Source organism: Eschrichtius robustus, chromosome 3, assembly GCF_028021215.1.
Source record: "Eschrichtius robustus isolate mEscRob2 chromosome 3, mEscRob2.pri, whole genome shotgun sequence".
In the NCBI taxonomy this organism is placed as follows: domain Eukaryota; kingdom Metazoa; phylum Chordata; class Mammalia; order Artiodactyla; family Eschrichtiidae; genus Eschrichtius; species Eschrichtius robustus.
Genome location: NC_090826.1, coordinates 103,882,917 through 103,904,679, shown reverse-complemented (window position 1 = coordinate 103,904,679; position 21,763 = coordinate 103,882,917). Strand labels below are relative to the sequence as shown.

The 21,763-nt window shown below is 40.8% G+C and overlaps 1 protein-coding gene across 2 annotated transcripts in view; it reads right to left on the bottom strand.

Annotated features, from left to right (window-relative positions):
- The window catches only part of MAN1A2 (mannosidase alpha class 1A member 2), a 178,369-nt gene extending 172,242 nt beyond the window's left edge, over window positions 1-6,127 (bottom strand). For both annotated transcript variants that reach the window (XM_068540587.1, XM_068540586.1), the window contains exon 1: window positions 4,424-6,127. In XM_068540587.1, coding sequence (XP_068396688.1) covers window positions 4,424-4,725 — 302 coding nt within the window. In that variant the 5' untranslated portion in view covers window positions 4,726-6,127. The remainder of the gene's footprint in view (window positions 1-4,423) is intronic.
- Window positions 6,128-21,763: the final 15,636 nt, after the last annotated feature.

The following is a 21,763-nucleotide window of genomic DNA, read 5'->3' as shown; positions in this document are numbered from 1 at the left end:
ACATTAAAAGGACCATACACCATGATCAAGTGGGGTTTATCCCAGGAATGCAAGGATTCTTCAATATACACAAAACAATCAATGTGATAAACCATATTAACAAACTGAAGAAGAAAAACCATATGATCATCTCAATAAATGCAGGAAAAGCTTCTGACAAAATTCAACACCCATTTATGATAAAAACCCTCCAGAAAGTAGGCATAGAGGGAACTTTCCTCAACAATAATAAAAGCCATATATGACAAACCCACAGCCAACATCATTCTCAATGGTGAAAAACTGAAACCATTTCCACTAAGATCAGGAACAAGACAAGGTTGCCCATGCTCACCACTATTATTCAACACAATCTTGGAAGTTTTAGCCACAGCAATCAGAGAAGAAAAACATATAAAAGGAGTCCAAATTGGAAAAGAAGAAGTAAAACTGTCACTGTTTGCAAATGACATGATACCATACGTAGAGAATCTTAAAGATGCTACCAGAAAACTACTAGAGCTAATCAATGAATCTGGTAATGTAGCAGGATACAAAATTAATGCACAGAAATCTCTTGCATTCCTATACACTAATGATGAAAAATCTGAAAGAGAAATTAAGGAAATACTCCCATTTATCACTGCAACAAAAAGAATAAAATACCTAGGAATAAACCTACCTCAGGAGACAAAAGACCTGTATGCAGAAAACTATAAGACACTGATGAAAGAAATTAAAGATGATACAAACAGAGAGAGAGACATACCATGTTATTGGATTAGAAGAATCAACATTGTGAAAATGACTATACTACCCAAAGCAATCTACACATTCAATGCAATCCCTATCAAACTACCAATGGCATTTTTCACAGAACTAGAATGAAAAATTTTACAATTTGTATGGAAACACAAAAGACCCCGAATAACCAAAGCAATCTTGAGAAAGTAAAACGGAGCTGGTGGAATCAGGCTCCCCGACTTCAAACTGTACTACAAAGCTACAGTAATCAAGACAGTATGGTCCTGGCACAAAAATAGAAATATAGATCAATGGAACAGGATAGAAGGCCCAGAGATAAACCCATGCACCTGTGGTCACCTTATCTTTGATAAACGAGGCAAGAATATACAATGGAGAAAAGACAGCTTCTTCAATAAGTGGTGCTGGGAAAACTGGACAGCTACATGTAAAAGAATGAAGTTAGAACACTCCCGAACACCATACATAAAAATAAACTCAAAATGGATTAATGACCTAAATGTAAGCCCATACACTATAAAACTCTTAGAGGAAAACATAGGCAGAACACTGACATAAATCACAGCAAGATCCTTTTTGACCCACCTCCTGGAGAAACGGAAATAAAAACAAAAATAAACAAATGGGACCTAATGAAACTTCAAAGCTTTTGCACAGCAAAGGAAACCATAAACAAGATGAAAAGACAACCCTCAGAATGGGAGAAAATATTCGCAAATGAAGCAACTGACAAAGGATTAATCTCCAAAATATACAAGCAGCTCATGCAGCTCAATATCAAAAAAACAAACAACCCAATCCAAAAATGGGCAGAAGACCTAAATAGACATTTCTCCAAAGAAGATATACAGATTGCCAACAAACACATGAAAGGATGTTCAACATCACTAATCATTAGAGAAATGCAAATCAAAACTACAATAAGGTTATCACATCACACTGGTCAGAATGGCCATCATCATAAAATCTACAAACAGTAAATGCTGGAGATGATGTGGAGAAAAGGGAACCCTCTTGCACTGTTGGTGGGAATGCAAATTGATATAGCCACTATGGAAAACAGTATGGAGGTTCCTTAAAAAACTAAAAATAGAACTACCATACGACCCAGCAATCCCACTACTGGGCATATACCCTGAGAAAACCATAATTCAAAAAGAGTCACGTACCACAGTGTTCACTGCAGCTCTATTTACAATAGCCAGGACATGGAAGCAACCTAAGTGTCCATCGATATTACTCAGCCATAAAAAGAAACAAAGCTGAGTTATCTGTAGTGAGATGGATGGACCTAGAGACTGTCATACAGAGTGAAGTGAGTCAGAAAGAGAAAAACAAATACTGTATGCTAACACATATATATGGCATCTAAAAAAAAAAAAAAAAAAGGTTCTGAAGAACCTAGGGGCAGGACAGGAATAAAGACACAGACAAAAGAGAATGGACTAGAGGACACGGGAGGGGGAAGGGTAAGCTGGGACGAAGTGAGAGAGTGGCATGGACATATATACACTACCAAATGTAAAATAGATAGCTAGTGGGAAGCAGCTGCATAGCACAGGTAGATCAGCTTGGTGCTTCGTGTCCACCTAGAGGGGTGGGATAGGCAGGCAGGGAGGGAGATGCAAGAGGGAGGAGATATGGGGTTCTATGTATATGTACAGCTGATTCGCTTTGTTATACAGCAGAAACTAACACACCATTGTAAAACAATTATACTCCAATGAAGATGTTAAAAATAAATAAACTGACATAACCACGTAAAATATACACAAAGTTAATACAGGGATCCCTCAATACCTCAACTCTATTCGAATTCTTGCCTTCCAAAACTCAGGAACCAAACAGATTTGAATAAGTTCTCACATGTACCACTTGTTATCCAGACTCTTACTACCCAAAACCCAGAATTTGGCTCACTCACCATCCCTTATTAAGAGAACTCAATAACCAATCTCTCACTCCAAACTCAGGGATCCAACAGTATCCAACAGTCTCGTACAGCAAAACAGAAGCATATGTATTCAAGGGCTATATAAATTTTAGAATTCTTGTTTTAAGAGATTTAAGCAGATTTTTTTAAATGTGAAAAACATGGACATATCTGTATTTTCATTCAAATTTGAAATTTAAATTCCACTTAACGAAGAAGTTTTCTATGTGAGTGTTTTTAAACTAGAAAGTGCCATATTTTTTAACCTTTAGACCACACAAAGTATAAAGTAAATTGTTAAGTATATGACAGACAACTTATAAAAGTTAAATAAAGTTAATTCATGGCTTCAAAGAGCTCTGAAGTCAGTCTTAGCATCTTTTTTTTTTAAAAAATACTTATAAATAACATGGGAAATAAGGTTTTCAAGGAAAACAGTACTTTCAGCGTTAATTTTTCAGCAACGTATTTCACAGATTATATCAGATTTTTCTTGACGTCACCAAGAGCAAAGGGCAAAATAAAAGAAACAAATGAAAAGAGTACAGAAGTTGAAAATGATGGCAAAAATTTCAAATTAATTTGGTTACAGACGAATGATATGAAACAATTTTAGAAGTAATTACTCCGTAAGGTTCAGCCCAAAGTCAAAGAAACAGCAAGCAAAGAACAAATTAACTAGATTGAGAAAATGGAAAAAACAGCTCTCATTACAACAGTGCATTTTTCTAAAGTATTTAACTTAGGATAACATTTGAACACAAGCTTTTTCAAAAACCTCGTGCATGATGAAAAGTTAAAACTAACATCAGTTGAGAACAGAACTAAAACATATGATTTTTTTTACATACTCAAAAATTATTTTAAGACATAGAGAAAAAAAGGGGAAAGGTTTAGCAGGTGAAAAAAAAAAACAAAAAACTGTAGGGTTGAAGAAAGCAAACTACTTTCCCCCAGATTCTTTTGATACAAATTGCATACATGATTTAAAGAGACTGTAACTAGAGCTCCCATTTTATCCTAATTTGCCCATATTCTCCCAAGAGCTCACTTCGGATTTACTGATTTTAAAGACTGTGAACCACTTAATCAAGCAAATTCTAAGAGTTATTTGATACACTCCATCTTTCACATTTAGGGAAAAAAAAGAAAAGAGCAAAATTAAATTGTAAAACATAACCAAACCTTGTCTACAAGCGTCACAAAGTGAGTGACTTAAGATTCAGTGATCTCTTTAACTTAACTGATTCCACACAGAGCACCAAAACACATCTATTGTGCCTGTGTTTGTCTTCCTAAAAAGCTAAGATTCACTACTGAGCTTTAACTACCTGCCAGAGATGAGAGCCCTTTGGGAGAGAACCCAGAGGAGATGTCAGGATTCCATGGATCTATTTCACAGGGGGGCACAATGATTGAATGCAACACATTCTTAATAAATGAAGGCGCAGCATATGTCACTATTTCTTCAGGTTAAGTCTTCATACCTCCATCCTCAATTGTTCACATCAGACACAACACCCCTGAGCACAAACATTCCTCCTACATAATAAGAAGGAGCTGGACTTTGGATGGGGCTCTAGGTGTCCTTCCAGTTTATGATTCTATCTAACTAGCTGTGAAAAAGTACAACTCTCACGACTCAGGGAAAGTTACATTTTACTGCCAAAAAATGACAGATTTGATGCAATAAACCATACCTTGCTCTGCCAAATGTTAATACCAGAACTTCTGAAATAAACAAACCTGTGTCTATGTTCATCTGGTCCATGGATCAGGAAGACTCCAGGGTTTTTAGCCCCTTTGCCGGCATCTACATGAGGAATTAACACATCTTCCAAACCCAGATCAAAACGTTTGTGTTTTGAGGAGTCTGGAAGGAAGAAGAATGCCCCAAAACACAGGGTGATGAAGGCACTTAGAATAAGGAGGAGGATAAACTTCTCAGAAAGTCTCAAGGTAGCCCTGTGATGCGGGAAGGAAGGCGGCCCCAGGTTCAGAGGTGGTATCCTTCGTCCAGAGAGGGGTAGCAGCGCTGGGGTAGTCATCGTTTACGCTCTTGGGCAGAATATTTTATAAAGTTCTCATCTTACATCAAATGTACGATACATTGAACAGTCTTCAGAATCCTGGCAAAAATGGGGAAACTCAATTTTCCTCCTCTTAAAGGACTGCTGTGCCTTTCAACAGGGCACCTCTTTCACGCTCATCCAATTACATGCAGAAACGAGTGTGGCCCCTAAACGCGATCCCTAGTTTAAGTCCTGTGATATTTTCTTTCTCATCTGGCTCTCAGTACCTCACCGGGTGATTACAAGTCTCCTCTTCATTCCTAAGGGTAGATCAGACAAGCAACACCGCACAGAGGATGCAAGGTGGGTTCTTCCATTCCTGAACCTCCGGGAGATGCTCCAACGTGGTGTCCCGCCCCAAAAGGGAGCCTGACGTGATCCAAGGAGTTGTGGAAGGTTCACTTGCGCTCCTCCGATGCTTCGATTGCAGAGTCTCTGAACCTCACTGGTGGAAAAACAAGGGGCTCCTCGGAAGTCAGTCAACCGGGAGGAGGGTCACCCGCCTCGCCGGGAAGCCGAAGCAGCGGCGCTGGGCGAAAAGCAGGAAGGAGGGCTCGAACGCCCGCGCCTCCCGACGCTGTCCCCGGGCTCCGGGGGCCGGCGACAGCTCCGACGCTGCTCCCTCGACGGTTGGCGCGAAGAGCATCCACGTCCAAAATACCTGCCCCCTCCCAGCCGCGGCCGCCGCGGCCGCTGTCGCTACCGCTCGGGTCTGTCAGGGAGCGGAACTTCCTCCTCGGCGGCCACTGAGAAGCCCCGGCGTGTGCGGGGGGAGGGGAGGCGCGGCGGCCGCCCCCGCTCGGCTCCTCCTCCTTCCCCTCTCGGCGGCTGGTTAAGTTAACCCCGGCGTCGGCTCCCAGAGAGAGGCTGCCTCTGACCTCGCGGCGCCCGGCCGCGGCGACCGAGCCCCCGCGGCGTGGGAAGAAGCAAAGCCGCGGCCCCCCTGTCCGAGAACCCGGGGCAGGCGCCTGCTCATTCCCCGCTCAGCCCGGGGGCGGCGGCGGCCCCGGGCTCGCGAGAGCAGTCGCGCCTCGGGCGGGCAGAGGTCAGCTGAGTCTCCTTCCTCCCTGGCCGCCGTGGGGGGCCTCCGCCGCGCAACCTCCGGTCGCTCGCAGCCGCTCGCTCTGGTGGTGGCGGCGGCGGCGGCGGCTGCGGGAGAGGCAGCGCGTCCACGCGGTGCGGAGCTGCGGCCCGGTCCTCGTCCCGTGGCTCCCTAGGCCGGAAGGGCGCGGAGCAGCCGACTGCCGACACCCGTTGGGCACACTCCTGAGGGGAGCCGGCGTGTGGGGGTGGGGCGGATGGCTCAGGGCCTGCCTCCGGCCCCGACTCGCGAGTGGGCGTCCCCGGGCGGCGGAGTGTGAGGTGCGCGCGCACGCTCCCGGCCTCGCCGCCGCCCCCGCCCTTTCTCCGCCCCGCCCGGCCCGGCCCGCGCTCCGGCCTCGCGCTGCTGCTGCGGGTTCCAGCGCCCGCCCTCCCGCACGTCGGCGGCGCGCCCCCCGGAAGCGTCCTGCAGCCTGCGTCTGGGCACGTGACGGGAGAAGGTCGACCGTTCGCGCTTCACTGATAACTTCACCGGTGCCAGGCTTCGGCATCGCCAGTTCGTGGGATTGACCCGGCGTTTGGGAGGTTGGGGGCGGGGAGGGCGGGGAGGCTCAGGTCCCGAAGGCGTCGCTGCAATCCAAGGGTTACTAGGACTAAAGGGATCTGACGGCCAAGGTTAACGTTTAATATTGCTTTGTGGAGATCGTGTCTTTAGTTATGGACCATTGGTCCCTAGGGCTCAACGAGTGAGTCTCCAACTTCTTCCTTGCAGCCCATGTGCACGTCGTTGGGCACCCGAAGCTCAGGTCATCTCTACTGAGCGCCAACTGTGTGCCAGGCTCTGTGTTAAGAATAAAATGGCGACCTTCAGGTTAGGTTTCCTGGCTGAGGTGTCTCTGACAGCAGCCCATATGACCCTAGAGGACAGCAGCTTCCTCATGGTTCAGTTTCTGGAAGACGTTCTCCCATCATCACACTCCTCACCACCACCCCTCCCATAAAAGATAATAAGTATGAACGAGAAGGTGCTAAAATCCAAAAAGACAACAATGTTGTTTAAATTCAGGTTTAAAAGCACCCTGAGTTGATTCTGTTATCCATAATCTTAAGAACCATGTTGTGATTAAGTCCAAAAAATTTCTGTGTAATACCCAAATATTCTCACTTGTTTGATATTAAGACGTCAGTGCCTCTACACATCCTTAGTGATGACTGGGAATTGGAGAGCAGTCCCTTCAGCGGCAGGGACGAAAGGTCAGCCTTAGTTAAAAATCAAGCAAAAATCCTCATCTTCACTGGCACAATTCGAAGTACAATTCCAGTCTGCAGTATTTCCAAAAGCTCTGCATGTCTCACTATCTACCATATGCCAAAGAAGTCATTGTCATTGATTCTCCAAATAAAGACATAAAAATGTTAAGTGCCACCTCTCACCCAGTCAGGCTGGCAGCCCAATCCAAAATGAAATTTTTGTTGGACACTTGTGAAAAGTAGGTATAAGAAATTCCCTGCCTTCCCAATGTGTCTTTATAAAGTGTGCCAATTTTATGAATAAGTTTCTAATGCTGAGCCTCTCTGTAAGCCAAAGGAAGAGAAACACTTGGGTTTCCAACTACTGAGGTCATTAATTTCCATGGAAAGATCAGGGGAAATAAATATTGACCTCTGAATGAAATAGCAAGTTATTTAAGCCTTGAAAGGTAAATATTATCTAGGTTGACACCAAATTGTTAACCACAGAAACATCGATCATGAAACCTGCCTTAACCTAGTTGACAAGCATGACTTAAGCAGGCTCAACCTCATAACCAGTGGAGAAGACTTATCTGTGTCCTTTCCTCTTTCTAGCCCTTGCCTGTTTTGCAAAATTCATTTTTCCTTCAGGAGAGTAAAAACATTATTTAAATTAGAGGTTATTGCAGATGTCCAAATGGAGTCTGCAATTCTAAGGCCCTTGATGATGTGATCAGTTATTATAATCCTACACCAGCATCAAAAAGTATGTGTGTGTGTGTGTGTGTGTGTGTGTGTGTGTATTCTCTTCTAGAGACTAGGTCCCTCTCAAATGAATTTTAAAAGAATTAGTATTGTTTTGTTGGTTTTTAAAAGGAAGTTGAAAATGTATTCATAAATTATGATTACAAGTACATAAAATGCATATAAAAAATTAAAAGGGAATATTTGAAAAAGATTATAGCTGTTGTGTTAAGATGTTGGTATTATATATAGTTTTTCCCCATGTGTTCTGTTTGTGTTACTTTTATAATTAAATAAATAATTTTTAAATAAAATGGTACTTGAGAAAGTTAAGGTCAGATTTCAAATAGGTGGACTCAGTTGTATCAAAATGAACACATGTCTGAGGGCAATCAAAAGAAAGCAGAATGTACATGAAATATACATATTTTTTTTTTCATATATACGTGTAACAGGGACGTATCTCATTCTAGACAGTACAAAGAAAATATTTCATTTCCAAGGGGTAGCTGTGCTTTGATCAATGGTATAGACAAGATTCCAAAGTGGCAGATAAAGTGGTAATTTCCCTTTTATAAATCCATGTAAATTAATTAATATTCTAGGAAATAGGAATTGTTCAATTCCTAACAAAACAAAATCTACCCCGACATATTTCAGATTTATAGGACCATTACTGGGATACACTTATATATTACAATGCAGAAGTTAATTGTATTTGTTCAATCATACGTTAACTTTTCTATTATCGAAACAATTTAACACCTATTAAACACACACACACACACACACACACACACACCATCTAGCTCTGTTTTAAGTGAAACTGAAGTCATATGCTAGAGAAAAAAAATACAGCTGGTATGCCAAAAGAGGCTTTTGATTTACTTACATGACTTGTTCCTTCTTAGTTTCAACTGGTTCCCAAAGTATCCCAAAGACATGACCACTAAATGTGTAGAAAAATAACCAAGCTTTGACCCTGCTCTTTCCACTCTTGCATTCTTCTATAAAGCTTTTTTCCTACAGGTCAGGGATAACCTAAGTTCAATGTTATGAAACTCTCACTTTAGCTCCATGTTAAGTCAGGAGAGCCAAAAATCTTCACCTGTCTCTCTGAGCCAAAGTATTTGAGGCTCATTTGCTTATAAAAGACACATTTGTTGAAGGACCATTGTGTGATACAGCCTCTACTAGGTGCTAGAGGTTTGGAGAAGTCAGAATGCCTATCTCAGTGAACTCAAAGTCTTGTGTGGGGTGGTAAATGAGCACTGACAATTACCTGACAGGGAAGAGTGCTGTTAGACTAAAGCCCCAGGGGCTCACGGGTTCACTGAAAGGGCACCAGGGTGAGGAGAGGGAGATTGGGCATGTGTCAAGGAAGGTTCCTAGATCAAGTGCCACCTGAGCTGAGCCTTTGATTAACCAGCAGGGAAGAAGGGTGGTGTTCCAACATAGGGAGCAGAACATGCACAGGCATCCACAGCTGCTTGTTCCTGCCACTTATCCAGAAACTTCCCTGCTTTACTCTTCCAATAAATAGCTTGCCTGGCCCTAAACCCCCAATACTCTTGAAGGGGGAAAGTGAAATTTTTAAATTTTAGAAAAACATATGACTGTGGAAACACATTACTCTCTCCCAGTGCCTAAGACAGGGCCAAGCAATTAGGAAGCCAGAAGCTTCGGCTTCACTGGGCTCATAGTAAATCTGCTTCTGCTCTGAACCCAGCCATATCTAAGGCTAGTCATCCTTTGAACCTCTCAGTTACACAAGCCTATGAATTCCTTTTGCAGTCAGAATTAGTTTCTGTGGCTTGCAATGTAAAGTCTTGACTAATACACAGCGTGCCTTTGCATGGAGGTGCTGTAGCTGCCTGTAGTATGTGAAGCACCAGTAGTTTCACAAGTGCAAAGGATCGGGAACCAGAAGGAGCCCACTCTTTCAGGCAACCAACAGGCTTGGGCCAGGGACAAAAGTGGGGAGAAGACCTAAAATCGAAAGGGCTGAACAGAAGTGCCAGCAAAGGTAGGTCAAACCTAGCAGCCCGTACAGAACCCTTCAAAATTGGATGCCCACATCCACCTTTATAAAGAGCAATCTGATGCCAAAGGGGATTAAGCATTCTTTATAAATCATCATATTAAAGTTGTGTTTAATCCACTCAAGGCAGTTATCTTGACAATATGTGTCATTGATTTATATTTTCATTCATTAAACACTATTGAGCATCCACTCTCTGCCAGTGCTATACTATGTTCCAGATATCAAAAGGTAAACGAAATATGGGAAGCAGTTGCATATGATGAAAAGAATCTAGGCTCTGGAACTAGAGAATCCTGGGCCTAATCCTGCCCTGCCATTTACCTGTGTGACCTTGGAAACACTGGAAAACTTCTTTATGCTTAGCGTCTTCATCCGTAAGATTAAAATAAAAATACATACCTCCTAGAGTTGTTATGAGAATTAAATGAGATAATGTATATGATAGTGCTTCCCCCATAGTTGGAATTCAGTAAATATTAACTATTGTTTTTATTATAGGCATCAGGATGAGTAGGAGTTGGCAGGTGACAAAGGTGTGAAGAACTTGTGAAGAGATAGATGGGAGGAAGGGGAAAGAGCGTGGCATGTGTTAGCGGCAACTCCTTCCCCTTGGCCCCGTTTTTCCATGGTGGGGATGTGTGTAGGGGAGTGTTCCACTAGAATACTACTTTTGGCTCCTTACACCACTATCCTTCGCACAAAGGAGTGAGTTACTTGATTGGTGAGTACCATTGCATTCATTGGCTCATAGTCCTTGACTGGATGGAAGTAATCTATTAAAAAGTGCCAGTTACTGAGGTTTCACTCTCTTGTTCCCTTTCTGCCTCAGACCAGTGCAACGATCTTGGGTAAACACGTGTGCTCTGCAGACCCACCATTCCCCTTTGGTGGGCTGTTCTGAGGCTAAATTTTGTGGTGGTTAGGAGTTGGCTGAGAGTATCCTAAGCCCTTTGGGATTACAGATCTAGGAACTTGTTCTTTATTAGCTTATCTGTAACAGAGCTGACATTTTTTAAAAACCTTCACTTGACCATCCTCTATGTTTTATTTCATTCAAAATCAGTGGCTGGGGGGGACGAGACATACATTGATCTTCTCAAATAATTAATTATGGCTAGAACATAGATTGTAGAGGGAGGGTTGGTGAGAGATAAAGCCAGAAGGGTAAACATAGAAAGATTTCTGCTCAAGTTGGTGCAGTAAGGTCATGCTTTGATCCACAAACTTTACTTCACACAAATAGTAATGATAGGTAAAATATAGAAAGAGAAAGCCAAAAAGACATAACCAAACTCAAAAACAAAATAATCCTTTTCATAGATCAGAAATGGAATTGAAACAGAAAGCACTTAGCAACTCTGAAGCCACAGGCCCACTGAGGTCTAAAGTTCGAAAGCCAAGATTTGTGTCTCTTGTAAGGTGACAGCAACTAAAGAGGTGCCAAACTGGGTGGAGGACAGTAGCCAGGCTTAGTTCTTAAAGTCAGGAACTTGTGAGAGGAGGCCGAAAATAAGCTGCTGCCAACCCACTGCCCGGGGAAGCAGAAGGACAAAAACACAGCCTTGGAATCAAGAACCAAGCCAAGCAGCTGGCCAAGTGTCTAGTTCTGCAATATCCCCAACATCACTGTGGGGAAGGAGCATCAAAGTGCCAACGGTAGTCCCGATTCCATAATGGAAGTTCAGTGAGGCAGGTGGAAGCAAAAATCACTGAGCCTGGAGGGGTGAGCACAAAGAGGGTGAGAGGGGAAAAAAAAAAAAGCACACTAAATTAAAATAAGACAGAAAAAAACAAATAGAACCTTTCCACTCAAAATGAGCCTGACCACCAGATTCCAAAGACATTCAGATGTCTAATACTAAGAAAGATTGCCAACAAAATGAACACTCAGAATATGAACTTACTCCAAATAAAATTAACTCTATGGTACTGTGTGACAAAGATTTTTTAAATTAATGTTTTTGCATTCTCAAAGTGATAAATGAAGGCATAGCACTCATTTTGAAAAGAAAATAAATTAGGAAACAGATAAGCTGAATAAAGAACAGGTAAGTAAGGTAAACATGGCAAAGAACTGATAGAAATCTTGAAAATAAAAATCTGGTCATTGAAATTTTTTAAAAAGTCAATACATGGGGTTAACCCTGGAGCTGGCCAAAGTTGAAGAGGAAAAGGAATTCGCTCAGAACTTAGTATAGAAGAATTGACCCAGAAGAATTCACCCAGAACATAATATAGAAAAATAAAGAGATTTTAAAATGTGAAAAATAATTCAGATTCATGGGGTTATATTGAGTGGCTTCAACATATGTCTCATAGGAGTTCCAGAAGGAAAAACTGAAGGGAAGAGTGGATAAGCTATACTTTAAAAAAGAAGAAAGAAATGACTGAAGATTTTCTAATCAAAACATCAGAACACCATATGTACTGAGCGAGGTAAATAAGAGTAAACGAACACTTTTCTCACTATAGGGAAACTACAGAGTAATACGGATAAAGATAAAATCTCAAGTTACCCAAGGGAAACCACTGATTATTTACAAAGGAACTATGACTAGAGTTCTCAAAAGCAACCACAGAAACAAGAAAACAATTGAGTTTTCTGAAGTATTGAATGGAACACTATCAACCAAGAATTTGATTTCCAGATAAACTGCCATTTCAGGGAGAGGGCAAAACAAAGACATTTTCAATCATAAAAGGCAAGGGAGTTTTCCACCCACAGACCTACACCAAAAGAACTATTAAAGAATGTACTTCCCCCAATGAGAAAATTAAGCCCAGAGGGAAAGCATAAGATACAAAAGATACTAGGGAGGGAAGAAATTAACAAAATGTGATGGTAGAGTTAAAAATAACTACTTAAGGAGTATGGGATTAACAGATACAAGCTACTATAGGCTGAACAGAAAGGGCTGAACAGAAGTGCCAGCAAAGGTAGGTCAATACAATAAAATAAAATAAATTTTATGCTTATAAAATAAGCATAAATAAATAATTATTTATGCTTATAAGCATAAATAACTTTATGCTTATAAGCATAAAATAAATTTTATGCTTATAAAAGATAAGCAACAAGGATTTACTATATAACACAGGGAACTATATTCAGTATCTTATAACAACCTATAATGGAAAATAATCTGAAAAAATACATATATATAACTGAATCACTTTGCTGTACACCTGAAACTAACACAATATTGTAAATCAACTATATTTCAATAAAAAAAAATAGCTACTTTAGTGTTTAAAAGGAAAGGAAAGAAATGGTTACAGTGGGTAGTTAAAACATGCTAAGGTCTTTGTCATGTTTGGAAGAGGAATATAAATAATGACTGTGTCTGAATACTTTGTCTATAAGATATTTTATATTTAAAAACAACTGATCTAGAGCTTCTAAACATGCAGAGAGAAAAGAGTAGCAAGGGATGAGGAGATTTGATATGGAAAACTGATCATTCAATAGAAGGCAGAAAAGGAGAAAAAGGAAGAAAAAGACACGTCAAACAAAACACACAAATTAAATAGAATAGTAGAATTAAATTCTAATATCAGCAAGCACAATAACTAAACAGATTTAAATTACTTATTAAAAGACAGATTACCAGACTGGTTTAAAATAATATTCAGGTATGTAACGCTAGCAAAAAGCAAAACTAAACCACAGAAATATTGGCTATAAAGGGATAAAAAAAGAAATTATCAAAATACTGTCAAAAAGAAAGTCAATGAAGCATTATTAATATCAGACCAAAAAAGTCTTTTAAACCAAATGTATTTATAAAAATAAAGAGGGTGGGGCTTCCCTGGTGGTGCAGTGGTTGAGAATCTGCCTGCTAATGCAGGGGACACGGGTTCGAGCCCTGGTCTGGGAAGATCCCACATGCCGTGGAGCAACTAGGCCCGTGAGCCACAACTACTGAGCCTGTGCATCTGGAGCCTGTGCTCCTCAACGAAAGAGGCCACGATAGTGAGAGGCCCACGCACCGTGATGAAGAGTGGCCCCCGCTTGCCACAACTAGAGAAAGCCCTCGCACAGAAACGAAGACCCAACACAGCCAAAAAAAAAAAAAAAAAAAATTAATTAATTAAAAAAAATTTTAAAAAAATCAATAAATAAAGAGGGTCAGTACCAAAAGTCAAATGTACCTAATAACACAGCTTTCAATTACAGAAAGAAAAACCACCAGAATTACAAAGAGAAACTGACAGACCCACTCTCTGAGTGGGAGATTTTAACAATCTATCAGACACAACTAGATCAAGAAGAACAAAAAAAACAGAGGTAATAGGGACTGAATCATGAAGGGCCTCTAAGAAGGCCACATTAAGGAGTTGGGTTTTATTCTGAGAGTAATAGGAAGCCATTAAAGGGTTCTAAACAAAGTAATGATTAGATCAGATGTCCTTTTTTAGAAGGATCACTCTGGCTAGAAAATGGAGAATGGACTTCAGGGTGGTCAGACCACATAAAGGCAAGAAGACCATTTAGAGAACTCTTCCTACCCTCTAGCTAAGAGATATTAATGGCCTGAACTATAGTAGTATCATTGGTGAAGGAAAAGAGTGGGCATTTCAAGGGACATTCAGATAGCATTGTTGATCGAATGGCAGGGGAGGGGATCAAAGATAGCCTCCATATCTGTGCCCTACAAGACTTGATGCATAGCAATGAGGAGGAAGAGCAGGGTTTTGCTGGAGGTGGGGGGAGCGGGGTGTGGGTGGAGGTAGGGAAAGGTAGAGATATTGTTTCCTTGTTTCTGATCATACCACTTAACTCTCAGCCCCTCAATTTTGACATGCAAACTGGTTCATTAAAAAGTTAAATTATATTCAATGTACAAGGAATATGTAAATCAATTTTAAAAGATGTCTACCAAAAAGTATTCTGTTTCAAACTATTGGTGCTTAGGGAATGTTTCAATCATCTGTGGGAAAATTACACTTTAACAATATCAGAAAAATGTGTGTATATTCTAAATAATCATTTTCCATATAATAATAATAGTCCTTTAAGATTATTTATATTTTTATTGTAGATTTTCATAGTTTTCTGTACATAATGGATTTTCAGACATACCTATTTGCCTAATTACTACAGTAATAAAGTAGTCATGACTTTCCTTAGTGAACAGCTGGTCTTAAGAACAAGGAAATCCAATCTGTTGACCTGTGAATTTTTACAGAGTCATAGATTTCATGGCACATAACTCCCTTTCTTTTCCTGGTTGTTATTAATTACCTTAAACTAATTCCAAGTTTACAATGTGTGTTTATCTTTCAGAGAACAATGATTCTGCATTGACTTAAGTTGGGAGGGGTGTCAAATTATACAACCAAACTGAGGTTACTTACAAATGCTGGAAATTAGGAGCTATTTTTCCAAAGACACCTTTATTCAGTAGCTTCAAGCATGAAAAAAGTTTAAAGAACTTACAGATTTCCAATCATGAATTTTAAGCTTTTGTATTTATTTTACAGCCATTCCAAATTGCAAATGAGGTTCAAAGTTCCAAACATGCTGTGCAATTTCAGTTTAATATTCTAATGCATGGAGTGAAGTTTGAGCCTATAATACAGAAACAGGACTACTTGAACAGCCAAGAAACCCTTTGGAGCCTTAAAGGGAAATTTGCTTGGGAGTCTGCAGACTAGAAGGTTCCTGGTAGGAATAGAGCCACAGTGAGATGTGTGACTCTAGCATTGCCTCTCAAGTGATGGCAAGGATGTGTTTTGAAAAGACAAAACCCTTTTTGTGTCTGATTTTTAAAGTTAACACTTATTTGAGGGCTAATATTGCACTAAATTTCATACACGGAGTCTGCTGTTTATTATGAGCCATTATGTTCAAGTTCACTTCAGACCATATTGCTCCTTCAGTTGCAGTCCTCTGCATTCAAGGGCAGTGCAAGCAAAATAGTGAAGAGGGCTCTTCTCCTTTAGGGCCAATTGCTGTATCACCCTACCTAAAACCTGATTTGGTTACCATCATGCTATATAGACATCTCTGTCTTGATGCAGAAATGCTAACTAAAATCAGAGATTACACTATCAAGATGTTGTAGGGTTCTTCCCTATAACAGAAGTTGAAAGAACGGACGCATTACACTCTTCTGATGTTTTTCAAAATTAGAGTAACATGTTAGTTTTAAACAGCATGAAAAAAATTAGGCCACATCAATAAAATTATAGTTCTTTATATTTCTAGTTGAGCCAGATACGTATTAAAGTTGAAGGGGGCTTTCATTTCTGTTTTTGTGTTGGTGGTAGTTTTTTTCTTCAAATCTTTGTGCTTCCTGGAAATATATATGCAAGGAAGGAAGGAAGGACTTGATGCACCAGTAGATGTGAGTAATGCTGAAGATTTACACACACTACACAGAAATTACTACTACCTCTACAACTACATCAAGATTTGAAGATGGGATTAGCACCCAACAGAAAAAAAAAACTAATTGTATCATTTTCACAGTAGCAATGTTAATCATTATGTTAATGTATCAATAATAAGGAACTTGGAAAGGTCTTTAGTGCTTTCTCTCATTTTTCAGCAAAATATCCACAGTGTCCCCTTATTTTTATGAATTGGGGGAAAATGAAGACCCCTCAAATGGCTGTCTTGCCCTTTCATACAAAGTTGTCCTCTGCATGTAAACTGAACTTCTCTCCTGACTTAACTTCTCTACCAGGGATTCCTATAGGCAGTGGGGAAAATGATAGTCACAGCCTCTTCTGGGTATCAGGTTCATTTAGGCTGATATAACAGAAGAAGCAGAAATTCCTTACACAGATAAAAGCAGAGCTGGGGAGTAACCACTAACCCCAAAGTAAGCAATCAAACTAAGCACTGCATAAATATAGAAAAAAGAACACCGAGAAGCAATATGAATAAAACCTGGAGGGAAGATGGACCAAGGGTCGCAGAGCTGCAAGTCAATGATGGGTAAGGGACACAGAGGTCCCAAGTTGTAACTTTCCATAAAAGAGCTGGGTCTCTTGACGTGACTGTGGCACAGCAAAGGCAGGGAAATATGTTTATTTCTAATGAAATAACCAAATAGTCTAGGAGCATTTAAATCCCAAGATTACATTGAAGCATTCATTTATTCATTCATTCAACTAATTTATTTATTATTATTATCATCATCCCCACCATGACTGGTGTCAGGCCTTCTTTACCTTTTTCTGTTAACCAGAGAGATTAATGACTCCCATCTGATTAACCAATTCCAGGGGTTCTCACTTCTAGCTGTAGATCATAATCACCTATGGAGGTGTTTTTGTTGTTGTTGTTGTTGTTTTTATGTTTTTGGGTTTTTTAAAATTTGCAAGGCCTTGTCCCTTCCCTGAGCCACTAAGTGAGAATCTCCTGAGGCAGGATGTGGTCACGTAATGAACCTTAAGACGCTTCTCCAGAACAGAAAGCTTCCACGTCGTCACTGCCATCGACCTTAGGCTGAGGATTTCTGGAGCTCCCTGAGGAGGAGCCAGGATTCCAGCCTGGGTGAAAAACATACACACCTGCAGGCAGTCACTCCACTTCCGGAGAGCCAGGGTTCAGGCGGTTACTGCTTCTCTAAAGGTACAAGCTTTACAGACATCCTATTGTTTGGTGCAGGGGGAAATGAGTCAGAAGCACTGGGGGTGGGGTGGCTGGTAGATTTATCCACAAGGTTGCCTTCGAATGGTTTTATTCCGTATACTGCCGGAGAATGGACTCATGGCTTAGCTTCCAGAATTTATACAGCAAGCACTCCAAAATATCTGAGGAGCGAATAGTTAGATCTAGCTATTGATAGATTAGGACTCTGCCACCTGCAACTGTGAAACTTGGAGCAGGCTACTTGATTTCTCTGATCCTCAGGAAAGTTGTAAAGATTACTTCCTCGTAGGCTCTTGCAATGACTAAAGGATAGAGCATGAGGAAAACAGCTGGCACAGTGCCCAGAACAAAGTTAATATTAATAGTTAATACACGTTTAGAAAAGCAGCACAGCCAAGTGCACCCAAGACTTTCATTTTCCTGATTTTGTCTTTCCTTATTTAATAAAAATGGATGTTACGACCATAATTGTCACTATCAAAACCCCAGAAAACAGGGGAGACAGGATGAAAGGGCAGAGGTTACTGCTCTGCCGTTCTCTCAGGTAGACATTTATGAATTCTGACTCATTAATATTGATTAGACAACTTGTAGAGACCAGGTAGCACATACAGGAAAAATGGCCAACTGAGAGCTCGGCCTACTTTCATAGCAGCTCCTCTGCACAGAAATTAATCCAACACAAAGTCAACATTTGCAGAACTGAAGTAAAAGACATAATTTAAAGCCCAGCTAAGTGTGCCCCTTTTCCCCATTCAAGAACCCGGGGTCAGGGACAAAAGAACCACCAATCACACATCAGATGCCATTTGAAAAGATGTCTGTTTTTTTGGGTTTTTTTTAATAATGTATTATTATTTATTTATTCAGTTTTTCCCCATTTTTATTGAGATATAATTGACATGCAACACTGTAGAAGTTTAAGGTGTATGGTATAATGGTTTGACTTACATGTATTGCAAATCTGTTTTGCCTTTGATGATAATACCTAGCATTTAATGGGTGCTTACTACAGACAATGCGTACATGTTATCTCTTGTAATTCTCGGAACATAGTTATTTCCTTGTTAGAATTAAGGAACTCAAGGTTGCCGTTGAAACTGTAAAGGTTTAGAAATGTGCCCAAGATCAATTGGTTAGTAGGAACCAGACTGTCAGACCCCACAGCCTGAACTCATAAGCACTGCACTGAACCACCTTGTCAGACGCCAGCCTTGGGATTTCCCCGGTGGTCCAGTGGTTGAGACTCCACACTTCCACTGCAGGGGGCATGGGTTTGATCCCTGGTCAGAGAACTAAGATCCTGCATGCCACGTAGCAAGGTCAAAAAACAAAACAAAACAGATGCTAGCCTTCTCCCCGACTGGGTGGGCAGGTCTGGTCCCCATCCTGATTTCCCATTTCATTCGGGTGTCCAGTTTCCTGAGGCTGAGCTCTTCTGGTCCCTGAGCTTAGCAGGATCTCTCTTAGTCTGATGAATCTGGGTGATATTTACTGCTAGTTCGCATAACATCTGAACTGTAGGAAGGCTGGCCCTTGCCCTTCCCATGGTGAAGGGAATGCTGTGATTTCATGGCAGGAATCCACCGGTGTAACGCCTCTCTCTGCCTATTTATTTAGGCATGCAGTCCTCGCGGGATCCCCCCACCGAGGGGACACAGCCACTCAGGCAGATGAAAGAGACTATTAACCAACAGCATGAGCTTTGGGGGAGAAAGAGAGCCAGGAATAAGGCAGGTTATTAGGGACATGTATTCACTGAGTCAGGGACATGATGTGGAGTGTAATTGGTAGCAAGCTGTCACTCCCATTCCACTTGTGCTGAGTGTCTGTCTCACTTTGAGGCCCAGCCACTCGTATTCCCCCTCCCCCAGAGCACAGGTGCTCTGGGCTTCACACGGCAGATGAAGGATACCCTATTTTGCAGAAAATTCTAATAGTCTTAATTAAGAGATCTCAAAACATCATAACAACCTCGTTTCCTCATATCTCATCCAAAACATGCTTAAAGGATACTTCTATCTGTAATGACCACATTATAATTCGTAAAGCTTATAGGCATTTGAATGCTATTTTCACAAACAAGAATAATGTGGCTTAGTCTCTGTGTCAACCATTTATGACCCACCCCACCTCCCACCTCACCTTACCCCAACCCTCACTGATAGGAAGATGAGGAATGGTCCTTTAATATTTTTGAGAATACTCTCTAAACCACATTTTGTACTGATTCTGCATGTGGAATGTTTCTTTGCTAAGAAAAACCTCGTTTCAGTCCAATCCTACGTTGCCTTGGTTCTATTTCCTAGAATGAGCAGGAGGAAACTGAATAGAATATCACCGCGTTTCCCATTTTCATTTTTCTGCATGAGGTTAGTGGTGACGAGAACCTGCTTTTCAAAGCAATTACATCTGTGGCAACTGGCCAGAGTCTGAGACTGTCTATCCCTAGCTGGCCTCAAGGTGGTCACCGATGCGGTGAGCTGTGGCCAAGGCCTTTCCTGATTTAGCTGTTATTCCAGAGAGAATCCACACAAGTAAGGACCATAGCAAAGGCACTGGCAACAGATTTTTTTTGTTGAGGGAAGAGGATAGCAGGTGTGGGAATAGGGCTGCGGAGACTGAGGATTTGAAATGCAGATTTTTTTTTCTCCAGGATTTCACAGTGTTAAAGTGAGCTGAAAGATAGATGATATTACTATTGCTGAATCCAAAAGATAATAAAAGAGTGCCCTCATCCTCTCCTACACACATACCCACCTCCCTCCAACTATTTCTGTCCAAGTTTTTGCTTTCACTTTGGAGGAGTATTTTCTTATGGCAGGAGTATAAATGCAATTATGAAATACTGCCTGTTTCTCTAACCCACAGTGAAGCTACCTCCATCCTAAAACAAAAGAAAATGTGGTGGTTGTTTTTGTTTCCCCTGCAGGTATATTAAAATTAGTTGCTGAATTTACTCTTCTCTAAATTGTTTAATGGCAGTGTTTTGGGGCATCTTCATAAAAACAAACCTCATTTAGGCAGGCTGTAAGCCTCTAATTGAAGTAAATCTTAACTTGCCTAAAGTGATTAAAGATAAGTGAGTCTGTAAGTTTGACTTACCCTACTTGAAATTCTTCTCTGTCCACAAAGTATATATAAATCTTTATGGAATGACCTATTAACTGCCTGCTGCTGGGACCAAGCTTTGGGCTTTGTTTCTATTATAAAATAAGGTCACTCTGCTTTTGGTATAAAAACGGATGTAGCTGCTTTGATAATTAAAATCTACAGGGTCCTGAAGAGATGATATATTTAAACCTCTAAAAAATAATGTGGAAGCTATAAAATTACAAAAGGAGAAGGGATGTGTTCCCTATTACTGGTCATCAAATTATATGTCGTAATAGGGTATTGATGTCATTCTTTAAAAAGTAATTTCAAGAAGCTTTTTTGAAATCTTTAAATCCAAATCCTGAGCTACTTCTTGTCTGGCAGACATTCTCCACTGAGAATGGAATGCCCTCCACAAAGGGCACCTCTAGAGAGGGCTACAACTTGGAGGGTATCATTTAAATGTCTTACACTTTGTATGAAGAGTCCTACTAAAAAATTCACTGATGCTGCCATTCGAGGAGCCTAGACTTAAAGGAAATCAACCTGACCCTTAACATGGGGGTTTTACTCATAGAGAGACCTATTCCCTGCAAGCTTGTAGGCCCCAACCTGCTCTAGAAGTTCTTTTCCCACTTTTATCTGCCGTAATTCAGATCAGGTGCTTCGGCTCCAGTGTGAGAACACCATCTGGAGAGGCAGTACCTAGAAGTGAAATCAAACAAATGCTTTACTCCTCATGAGGTTCCGGTGGTCTCATGGACTAGAATTTTTTTTAAGTTACTCTTTGAATCGAAGAACTTTTAGGCGAAATCTTTGAGATTTTTATAACAAAGCTACACTAATCCTACCTCAGTCAAGATACTTAACCTCGCTAAGCCTTTATCATTTATAAAACAAGTAAATCGTAATTTATTTTATGAATCACAAGATTATTCTAAGTACTAAAAACAGTGGTGCCTGTCGAGAGAACACTGAGCATAGTGCTGGCACTTGGTAATTGCTTCTGAAATGCTAGGTACAATAAGGAAAGTCAGGCAAGTAGTTTTAGCTCCATTTTACAGATGGGAAAACTGAGGCTCAGAGAGTTTAAGTGGTTAAGATATTTAATGTAGAAGATAAACAGTGAGGTCAGGATCCCAAATTAGCAGTCTAGTGATACAGTGCAGTTACTTCTACGGGATACAGGCTTCTTGTAATTGGTCGTTCTACAAATCCCCAAATGGCTGATTAGTCCAGTCTCCTCTCCA